General features: G+C 37.5%; 1 protein-coding gene across 1 annotated transcript; it reads left to right on the forward strand.

The window, feature by feature from the left end:
• Positions 1 to 5,280: 5,280 nt before the first annotated feature.
• On the forward strand, positions 5,281 to 7,763 carry LOC122081180 (protein GRAVITROPIC IN THE LIGHT 1-like). The gene has a single exon (XM_042648186.1). It carries the CDS (start codon positions 5,753 to 5,755, stop codon positions 7,289 to 7,291), a length of 1,539 nt encoding a protein of 512 aa, XP_042504120.1. The 5' UTR covers positions 5,281 to 5,752; the 3' UTR covers positions 7,292 to 7,763.
• The last annotated feature ends 4,325 nt before the right edge of the window (positions 7,764 to 12,088 follow it).

The raw sequence follows: 12,088 nt of genomic DNA on the forward strand, positions 1-12,088 counted from the left end.
TTTCTTGTTCTGTGATATATATATATTCTCTCAGAAGCCAATTTCTCGGGAAAGTTTTAATTGTTTCCTCCTTTACCTGAAAAAAATGTTAATTTTTTTACTTAGTGGTGCTTTCAGTGTTTGATATCTCAGAACTAGGTCATTTTTTTTACTCTCAGATTATTCGGAGTTTGCAATTTTTGTTTGATAAGGTGGATTTTCTTTAAATTCATTAGTCCAGTGTGCTTAATTTGCCGCCAAACTTGAAGGTGAGCGAGAACGTAGGACATTCTGGTCAACTTCACCTGAACTGGGTAGGGTAATGCCTTATTATCAACCTGATAGGCAAGCCCAAGCTCTCCTTCGGTATGAAAGAGGCCTGGGCCAATAATCAGGTTGGAGGTTGAATTTTGGCTATGTCTACCTTAGTTAAATTGGGTCCTATTGGGCCAAAATTTTCTGGGTAAGTAAGGTTTGGGACTCTTATCACATGATCCAATTTCAACTGTAATGGCGTTATTCCATGTTTTAAAAATCCATTTAATTTCAAACTTTTGGAAAAATAATTGAAATATTGACAACTGAAAATGGATGGTAAAAGGCCAGTACACCCCTTTTTATTTTGGTGCAAGGGCTGTGCGAACAAGGATCATTGTTTTGCCCCTAGTTTGTATTATTTTGTGTTTGTTATTTGGATTTTTTTTTCCTTCTCTGTAAATATAGGCAATATAGCTTATCTGCTATCTTATGTTGATGGGTCAATCATCTCCATCTCTATCTAAACGTTAGAGAGATGGATTAATCAATTAATCAGTAGTAGTTTTTTTATTGAAAATAATTAGATTGTATCTACAAAAGAAATACAAAATAAAGATTCATGAATGGTTTTTTGGTAAGGACACGAATGGTTATTATTAAGAAGAAATAAAAAATCAATTGTCCCAGTAAGAATAATGTCTGAAAATTTTAGGAGATGTTTGAAATCTCAAAAAAGTGTGTAACTTATGAATCAAAGCTTTTCAGAGTAATGTATTCATTTTAGGAAAGAGGCCTCTTAAATTTCCTCTATACTTTGCCATATAATAAGATGATTTGGCATAATATTATTGGAATTTACATGAATTTTTACAAAAGGATTGTGTTTGGTTGGATCAGGCTCCTCTCCATGGAGCCTATGGATCAAGGAGATATCCCATGGTTGGAAGGACCCAATCGCACGTCCCTAGGTCATCCCACTATGGGATGATTCCCTGGTTCCTGGGCTCCATGGAGAGGATCTTTTTGAGTGGTTGGGTGGAGTCATGAGGGGTTACTGATAGTGAAAGTTATCATTGTTCAAGAAAAAAATGAGGAATAAAAAAAGCAATGGAATTTTTGACAGTTAGTTATTGAGCACAGCTGAAATGGTATCGTGCCCCTCGGTGGTCTAAAGACTCTTGACCCTAAAAGGACTGGGCATCTCGATAAGAAATAATACTTGGCTGCTGCCTAAGTTAAAACCAAGTTGTTACTACCCCTCATGTAACCAAGCAGTAGTTGAAAAAAAAATGAAATCTTAGAAGATATTTTAAAAAGCATTAAAACTTCAAGGAATATTTGTGAACAAAAAAGATGATGGAATTATTTTCTTTCTTTTGCTGTGAACAGAATTGCAGCTACTCAGGTGACAACCAATATTTTTTTTGGTTGAGGAGAGCTGGTGCGGCTAACGGCCCACTCAAAAGTCAGAACTACTTTGGCCACTGATATACCCATTTATCTTGCAAACATGAATGATAGATTAATATGATGATGGGATTAAAAATCATTGCAATTTGGGAACCTTTTGAAGATGCAGCTGTTGACTTTGACTGGAACACAATGCCCAATTATGTGGGCCATGCCATGGAGCACTATACACGTGGCCAATTTATCATTTTTACTTAAAAACTTCTGAGGGCCTTTAATTAGCTTGGCCCATGTTTTTTGTGTTCAAAACTTTAATCATGGGGTTACAAACAATCAAATCAACACTTACACTAAAATGTTAAAACTGAAGGTCAAGGAAGGGGAGGGGGTGTTTGGTACTTGGGGTTTGACGACCAAATTGAGACAGTTTTTCTACCTCCAACCAATAAAATCAATTTCCTTCAATCAAGGTTGGACCCCACCCATTTTATAAAATGTGGATTGATTTGGCTACATATAAGACAACACTATATCTCAACTAACCCCAACCTCTTAAGCACCAGCTTTGATTTATTTAATTGCTTCTTTCTCATTGTCTATCTCCTTTTCTCAATAAGGCCATGGACACGAACTTTCCCTGAGACATCAACATGGGATTCTTCGAATTCTTTTGAATACATATTACAAGGAAAAAGAAAGAAGAGAAAGAATTCTATTCTTGAAAGAAAATTGTTTATCTAAATAAACGGAACTTAGTTTCAAAAAAGGTGGTATATGCGATCAATTGTAACCATGAAGCACAAAATGCCCCTTTTGAGGTTCTCACATGATGAATAAAGATACTTGCTTACTTATATTTAAGAGGTTCAAAATTACTTATTCTTGGAGTCCCAAGCAAGAGTAATGCTGATCATCAAATAAATATTTCTTTACAATGGTTTAATGAATCCCTAATTATGCCTATATATGTTCCCATGTTTTTGTTTACATTGCCTTTGTTTTTTTGTCAGTGCCACAGCTCTTAACGTTCACACACTTCCTATAAATGGTAATGTATTTTCTCGAAATATGATTGTTTGACTACAAAATGATAGTCACCTTCTTTATAAGACAGAATTTATAATCATCGAGACTTGGAAGTAGTGCAACTCAAAATATGGTAGAATTTCTTATGAAAATTGAGAATTCATCCCAAGTTTAAAATTTTTTATGTGGAGAGTTCTTGACAGACTACGCTGTAAGTCTAAGTTAACCTTATGGGACACCTTAATGATCTTTCTGTGCTTTGTGAAGCTTGTTCTTAAATTTTTTGGCTCTTATTTCTATCTTTTGACTTCACTAAGAGGTTTTGGGCTGCAAAAATCCTCAGATTGAAGAATGAACTTTTGGTGGGTGAGTCACTTCTTGAGCTTTGTGCTACTTTTTTTCATGGATTCTTCATTGATATCTTCTGCTTGTTCGTCATAACTCAATATTTTGTGAGGGCTCATCACAACCAAGTCCTCCATAAATTAAGGTTGTAAACCTAACCATCATGCTATTCTCGCGAATATATTGAAACGGCTAAAGGACCTCAATCTAGTCCAAAACCTAGCAATTGTATCTGATTGTGAATCTAAGTTCCATGTGCTCTATTGACTTTTGTAATGCCCTTGAGTCCTTGACATTCCAACCTTGGATCTACCTATTATGCGTAATGCCAATAACTATGATGAGAGAACAAGGAGTTTGGCTGGTCTTCTTTCTTTTTCTAATCTTTGGGCATTGTTTAGCAGGTTATGAAGATGGGCCTGAAGCCTAGAGTCTCTATCAGGCAATGGAAGCTTGCAGAAAGTGGGGACTCGACTCGGTATAAGCTTGGATTGATTCAAAGAGGCTGGTAATATTTGGTAACAAAAGAGAACGGGGTGGTTTCTCCTTGGGATACCTTTCAGATACTTATAAATGCTAAGATGGTTTGTAATGACCTTACCTCTTTTAAACTGTTGTGCTCGAATATGAATTGCTGGGAATTGCTAGCTTTCTGGCTCAAATGATAGGATTGATAAATGGGACTTTGGGTTGGATAAGGACATACTTAATTATGTATTTTCTCTTTCAAGTTAATCTATTTGGGTTATTTCATTAAAAAAAAAAAAAAAAAAAAAAAAAAAGAGCCCCCTTTGGATTGCCCGCCTTTTGGAAAGTCCAAGAAAAAAAAAATGTCACTATGAAGTAATAGTGTTGGGCTGCAATAGGGTCGGGTTTTTAAAACCTTAGACCGATCTGATCTTGACTACAGGCCTAAATACCTCAATCCGGGCCCAACTTTGTCTACCTCAGCCTAGCAGACTTGTCCTGATTGATCTTGACCTTGCTTTTCCATGTAAGACCACGTTGACATTGATTGGCCCCAACCCTAGCTAACCCTAATACTTTTAAGAATTATTCTAATTCATAATTAGAATTATCCTTATCTCAAATCAATTCATGGATTATTTAAAGGAAAAAAAGATGCACAAAACCATTTACCTCATGTCAAATACGCTCAATACATGTTTAAGCACAAAATTATCACGATGATAGGGCAACCTGAGTCCTCAACCTTGGCCCCAGGTTTGAAAGATTTGACCTAGCCCATTTCAGTATTGAATAGTCCAGCCCAAACCTTGCTCAGGCTCAAATTAGGCATGGGCTCATAGGGCCAAACTTGCACCCCCATTTATAATCTAGTGCAACGCAACTTGTGTCTCTTTTGATGACTTACCTTCTCTATGTGACGCCTTCACATGGTGGAGTCCATTGAGACTTGAGAGGCTTGTGTGGATTTATTTGTCTAGAACATACACATAAAATTGGCAGGCTTGGGAGCATGGTTTGAGGGATCGGTATTGGATCTCTTGAATCGGGTGATTTGTATAAAAAAAAATCGACAAAGGTCAATAATGATTCCAAGGTGATCGCATGATATGGATCAAAGGTAAAAAAGAAGTAAAAGGTCTGATTTTTTAAAGCAAAACAAGGTTAAATCTGTCTTATGCGTTCCAATTCAAGAAATTCTAGATCATCGGTCTCAACCAATCCCAATACGAATTACTAAAACCGTGCTTGGGAGTGAACATTACAGGAACTTCTAACTCTTGCAGAATGATTAATGTCAAAAGCATTAAAGCAAAGTAGAACCAACTCTCATTTTATTCCTTTCTTGTGCCTTTCAAATCAAATATAACCCCATTTTCTACTCTTTTAATTTTGTATTAGTTGTTGGACGGAAAGTAAGATACTAAGATGGAAGAATTAAAAGACCAGCTCCACATGTCGCATTTAATTTAGTAATTATTAGTCCTATATTATATTACTCTGTGGATGAACCACAACCGTACAAAGGATAGCTAACCAAGAGAGGTCATTGTTACTACATTTTCCCTACCCTTTTCTTGTGGAAACCTTATTACCTAACCAGTAGGAAATCGAAATGGATTCAACAAGAATTGAATGAATCGGTTAAAGGATTCTATCACTAGTGGGTTGACAAATATTCCGCGAGAGAGAGAGAGAGAGAGAGAGAGAGAGAGAGAATTTTTTTTTTTTTTGGGTGAAAAAGATAGTTTACTTACTGTGTCAAGTGGACTATGACATATTGACATAGCAGTTGGAGGACGAAAGTAAACCCAACATCTTAGCTTCCTCAAGGAGGCATCAACTGGTTAAAATGGTTCTTGAGAAAGTCCCAACAACTGAAGTAAAATGTAAGCTTCTTTCATGGGATTTAGAGAATTCCCAGTCTCAGTGAGGATCCAAGGGACTGTGAGCGGTGGGGGGCAGAGCCTGTAACAGTTCCAAAAAGCACAACTAGGTGGATAGGGAACACAATCAACACAACCCTTTTGCTTATTCAATTACTTTATGGAATTGAAAAAGCTGCAATGATCCTAATGGGTTAAACTTAAACCCAGTTCTCTGATTCTCTCTCTCTCTAGAGTCTTCTTAAGTTCTCAGCTCATTAGAAGGGTAAGGCAGCAAAACGAAGCTCTTCCTTACCCTCTTGGCTCTTGTCTCTTGTCTCGTCTCTTGGCTTTTGGTTCTTGTCTCTTGCTTTGAAGGGTGAAAAAATCAGAAATTGAGAATGCCCGAGATGGATGGCTCCGCTAAGCATCCCCAAATCTCTGAAATGTTTCAGAAATTTGCAATGGCTTTCAAGACTAAAACCATTGAATTCTTTGCAGAAGAAGAGGACGACGATGCCGACACCGTCTCCCTTCTCGACTCCCCAGAAGAGATCATCACTGGGCAGCGAGTCGTCGTCCTTAAACCCGACCACCTCCCCAAATCAACCCCACCTACCCAACCTCAACCACCGCCATCACAACAGCAGGAACAACAGCATTTGGATCATCTAAATTCCAACGGCGATCTCCAGAACAAAACTTTCCAAGCCCTAATCCCCTCTCTGTTCGCCAGCATTTCCTCTTTCGAGGCTTCTTATCTGCAATTCCAGACAGCCCATGCCCCCTTCGATGCCGACAACATCGAGGCCGCCGATAGAGTCGCCGTCTCATACCTTCAGAAGCTATCCGAGCTCAAGCAATCCTACAGACGCTTCCGTAAGCACCCAAGTACCCTCAACCCCCCTGGATTCCCTATCGTTTCTCCTCTGGAAGCTCAGGTGGAGGAGAATCAGAGCTTGCTCCGTAGTCTCGAGCTGGTCGTCAACAGGTTACGGTCAGATATCGATCTTAAAGACGCTGAGGTTTGCGCATTGAAGCAAAAGTTACGGAAGATTGAAAAATCCAATTTGAGATTGTCCAAGACGTTGTCTAATTCTAATTCTAATTCGAAAACGAAACCCAATTCTTTGCTCTCCTCGTCTTTTCTCCCTGCTTCTCCCGAGGTTATGCTGTCCGTTGGGGTCTTCGATTCGGTCTTGCAGGACGCTTGCAGATCCTCGCATAGTTTCTCCAAGCTCTTGATTGATTTGATGAACAAAGCTGGGTGGGATTTGGATTTGGCCGCAAATTCTCTTTATCCAGATGTCAAGTACGGCAAGAAAGGACACAATCGGTATGCTTTCCTCTCCTATGTTTGTCTGTTGATGTTCCAAGGATTCAATTTGGAGGGTTTTGGTTTGGAAGGGGATGAGGTTCGGAGCAACGGCGCTGAATTGTTGAGCGTTCGGCGGAAGAAGTCTCTACGGCAATTCGTCGAGCATGGAATAGCAGATGCGATGGAGCTTCTGAGTAGGGAACCAAGCAGCGATTTTGCAACATTCTGTGATAACAAGTACCAACAACTTGTCCACCCCACGATGGAATCCTCCCTTTTCAGAAACTTGGAGGAGAACGAAATGGTATTGGATCCTTGGGGTTCATCCTCTGTTTTCTACGAGTCGTTTGTGACCATGGCTAGCTCAATATGGATGCTTCAAAAATTAGCCTTTGCGTTCGACCCAGTTGTTGAGATTTTTCAGGTGGAGATAGGGGTTGATTTCTCTATGGTTTATATGGAGAATGTCACGAGGAAAGCTGTATCTCCTGGTAAAACTCGACCCAAGGTGGGATTCACAGTGATTCCAGGCTTCCGGATTGGGAGAACTGTAATCCAGTCTCAGGTTTATCTAACTGGCTTAAGATGTGCAGAGCAAGTGTTTCCTGATTGTCCTGTGTGAAGAATAAAGAGCTTTTAGTGATACATTTTGTAGATTTAGCTTTTCTATAGAGGAGGACAAAACGAATATTTGGGTAGAACAAGATTTGATCTCTGAAGAGCTGGTCTGTTAGCCATCCAGATCGATTCCAGAAATTGAACAAGACCTGGAATCTGGTGAATGGCTAATAAACAAAGCAATGAGATACCACAATATATAAAAAAGAGAACTTTGGTTCTTTTCCACCAAGCCATTGCACTGTTAATCACTCTGTTCTGAAATTTCTTGGGCCATTTTCTCCTCAGATGATTCTATTTGGTTTTCCACTTAATCTTCCAATTGGATTCGTGGTGAGTCCCATGTAAAGCTGGTTGTAAAGCATAGTTTCATAATTTTGTAAATCTTTGTATTGGTTATACTTACAGATATATGTATCTAAATTCCAAGTGTCATCCTAAAGTATACATTAGTTATGAGATCAGTTAATTGTTCAGTGAAGGATTCCATTTTTTTTTATATTTGATTCATCTGTTATTTACAAAACTGTCAGATTATGTATTTGAATCAATAGGTTGTGGCAGTTATCAGTATTGAGCAGGAGCTTGAGCAATAAATACAAGACTAGGTTGCAGGAGATCTGTTCTTGTTTTTCTGCTAACAACGGGTGTCCACGCCGTCGGCCTGCTTAGCCCCACGTGCTCATACTGACCCCACAACCACATGGACCTGTCATACTAGGGTTGAATGAGAACCATTCAAAAGAGCATTAAACACCCCACGTGAGTGGCAAGGAGGTAAGAGGAGTCGAACTCAGAACCACACGCTTCCTTGAGGCAGGTGATCTGTTCTTAGTACTAAAAACTAGTGCATAAATCTCTGCTATTGTCTGAACTCTGAAGTATTTAATCTGCATTTAGCAGTTCAGAAGAACATGTAACTTTAATTGATCCTTGGATTTTGCTTTTCATTTTAGAGTTTTGAGGAGTTGGATGCCAAAGTGCTTGGCAATTTTATGTATTATCCTGTGTAGATTTATCCTTTGGAAGGGACATAATGAAGCAACAGCTACAGGTGGTATTGTACATAATGCATATGAAGAAGCTTCTTTTCTGAGTTAAATTGTGTTTCTTTAGTGGATGTTTTGATGAGGATAGTACCAATGGCATTTTCAGATTTCTTACAATAGAGGGGAAGTGGGAATAATGACCTTGAAGAGGATAGTGCCAATGGAATTTTCAGGTTTCTTACAATAGAGGGGAAATGGGAATAATGACAGAAATGGTCAAGTATAGATGCTGATCAATCCAGTCCATCTAATCAATGGGCCGCTTCATTGTTTTGTCTAAACAAATGGATCCAATAATTGGATGTGCATCACCAGAAATAGTGGATTAATGAAGGGTTGGTTAATATGCTATCCCAGCTCCACCACTCTAACCATCACTTGTTGGGTTCACTTGGCCCATGATTGGCCAGCATATGTCATCCCAAGCCCAGCTCTTTATCAAAGTTGGACCTGGCATTTTTCTAGACCGTTGTGAGAAATTGGGAGGCTGGGCTATCAATCATTTCAGGGACTTAAAAAAAAGGGGAACATAGGTGATAGAGAAATTCTTCATTCATATTCAATGACCTTCTTGTCCTCAAAATAGGTGCTGGGGAGTCCCCAGAGACAGCGAGGAGAGGTCATATATTCATTATTAACTGGGATAGAAAACCCAATGGGCTCTATCTGTATGGGCCTTTTAATCAACCCAAAGAACAGGTAGTAATGCTTCCTTCTAAAACTAGATGACATATTTGGAACTAACCTTAAAGAGCTCCTTCTAAGTTCTAACACACAGCCAAAAAGCCCCTGAAAGAGGGGAATCTTGGTGCTTTTAGGTTTTGAGAATTTCCATATGTAATAAGGGTTGATTATTGTTTCAACTTCAGCTCCTATAAAAGGAACATATCCTTGATGTTAGCCATTTGGGCCATACCAGGCTCTATCCATTATTAGGTTATAGGAGGAAGAGGATTAATTGTCCTAATGGCTCCATTTTTTTAATTACATATTGTAAGGCAAAAATTTTTCTTCGCCTTAGATGGAGAAAATTAGCCATTGAGGCGTCATTATTCCTTCTCCCCTTATTGTACGAAGTAGGAAATGCCCTTGCCACTATTCCACAAGACCCATCCAACAACCATAACTCGTGAATTAAGGTTGTGTTTAGTTGTAAGGGGAATAAGAGGGAAGGGAGAAACTTTCAAACTTAAAAAAGAAAGTTTTGTAATCATTACACCATATGATTATATGATTAACTCCAAATCATTCCATATTTGGTCATTAAATTTCACTTTACTTTACTATAAAATGTATCATTACTAAATATAGTAAAAAAATTAAGTAGTTTATACAATCACATGGGATCACATGCATAATGATTATAAAAACTTATTTTTTATGTATGAAAATTTCACTTCCCTTCCCCCTTAAATATCCCTTGCAACCAAACACAGCTTAAGAGATTATCTTTCTCATAGTAAAGAAAATCAATTCCATTTTGTAAACCCTTAATTTTCCTCCAAAGAACAAAGATCACCATGAAAAGAACCTTCACACTATAATACAATGCCGAATCAACTCACTACATATTCTGTGACCTGCGATTAGAAATTCGATTCTCAAGGAGTTTCAGATCTGTGGGCTCAGCCCATTATCAAGGTCCATTCACTTGCCTGGTCCATGAACACTTTAGACCACGCCGAACATAGTACGTTAGGTCCTCTATCTTAACAATCACACCTAGAGATCTCCTTTAATTACTTATTATTATTTGAGATCTCCTTAAAATGACTTTTCGGGTACGTTAACTCTTTTCATTTTACCAAAAAAAAAAAACCCTTCATTCATAGTAGTAATCTAACCCTAACATATAAATTTGAATGGCTAATTAAAATTTAGAAGATCAGGATTAGTTTCCCTTCCTTGAGAGTTCTATCTGTACCCAAAATAGTTAGCCGAATGAAGATTATCTTGTGATATTTCCTAAGGTAATTTTTGGTTGAAATCTGCAACTTAATGTAACCATTAATGATCAGAGCTTAACTTTTAATCCATTTAAGATATGGTGGTCAAGATGACCAATCTGAATTTAGTAGTTGTATGTCTTGAGAGGCAGTAATTCTAGCTCTCCTGACACTATCACTATGTGATTATGTATAATATCTTAAGAACTCTTGACCTCATCCTTATTATCCTCATCTATGGAGTCCTTTTTAGTCTACAATTTTGTCTTCTGGAGCTTTGAACCGTCATCAATAGGCCCTTTATTGTGTATGTGGTATAAGCTTAAGCTACTGAACTTGGTCATGCTGCGCCATACAACATTAGCTGTATGGTTTATGGAAAATTTCTTGGAGATTTTAGGACCTAGGGAATTCAAAATATCTTAAGGATCTAGGCTCTTTTCTATTACTAGCATTGATAGGGTTTTCATGTGAGGGAATTACTGGTAATTACTAATATAGGATGGTCTTGTGCATATAGAGATTGCTGTTCTTGGCACACACCCTCCCAAAAAATAAAATTAATAAATTATGAAGAAAAAGGAAAAGGGTAACTCCTGGGAAGGTTGTGATTCTTTGTACATATTGCATGAGATTGATTTCTTATACTTCCTCATTTAGTGGAAGTGATCTTGAACATATTCACTTCTTGATGTAACCCTATTGTACAATCAATCCAAAATCTTGTTGCTTGTGTTGTGTGTTTCGCTATTTTTCGTTTGGTTCTCTTTATACTTTTTACCACCATAGATCTTACATCCACAGCAATGAGGACCATGATCTCCGTTCTCTCCTACAGTCTATCAAGTTTGGTGCCATTCATCAATAAGAACAAAACCAAACCTTGCATAATTATGGACTTTCAGTCTGATGTTGTGAACAAGAGTATTGCTATGGATTGTTCTTCTTTGTAGGGCAGGGATTTGTGATTGCTTGTTTTGATTTGGCCCCAAGGGGCTTGTACATTCTTCTTCTTCTTTATTGGGAATAAAATTTGATATTACCTATGTAAAAAATGTTTGTGCTACTTTTAAGTACCCCTAGAGACATGCTATTCTGATTCAATCACTCTTACCATTGAGCCAATAGATTTTAATATTTTATATGAACTTATTGTATTATGATATCTTAGCATATTATTCCATTAAACATGGCTTATCTTACATGTAGAAGCAATACTGAACTATACATATATCATGTTTTTTATGTATAACTTTGGTTAGGTCATAAATATAACTTTTTTGGAGGTACCGGATCAACCTTATATAGCTTTAAAACACCTAAACATTGGTGAGACTGTTCAGTTCTTGATATTGAATTAAGTTATCTTAGGATCAAGAAGGAACAAGAAGATTAAGAATCGCATAAGAATATGTTCCATTTAATGCGCATTTATATCAACATCATAGTCTTGGCACTCATATATCATGTTTAGTAGATTTGGGCTAAGATATAATAATCTATCATTCAGCTAGAGTTACTTCTTTTATTTTATTTATTTATTATTTTTTTTTCTTGGGAGAGGGGGTGGGGTGCTAGAAAAGAATGGAGGTGATGTTCAGTTCTTGATATTGAATTAAGTTATCTTAGGATCAAGAAGGAACAATCAGATTAAGAATCGCATAAGAATATGTTCCATTTTATGCCCATTTGTATCAACATCACTCTTGGCAATCATATATCATGTTTAGTAGATTTGGGATAAGATATAAGTAATCTATCATTCAGCTGGAGTTACTTCTTTATTTTATCTTATTTTTTTTTGGG

The sequence above is a fragment of the Macadamia integrifolia genome, chromosome 6 (genome assembly GCF_013358625.1).
Source record: "Macadamia integrifolia cultivar HAES 741 chromosome 6, SCU_Mint_v3, whole genome shotgun sequence".
In the NCBI taxonomy this organism is placed as follows: domain Eukaryota; kingdom Viridiplantae; phylum Streptophyta; class Magnoliopsida; order Proteales; family Proteaceae; genus Macadamia; species Macadamia integrifolia.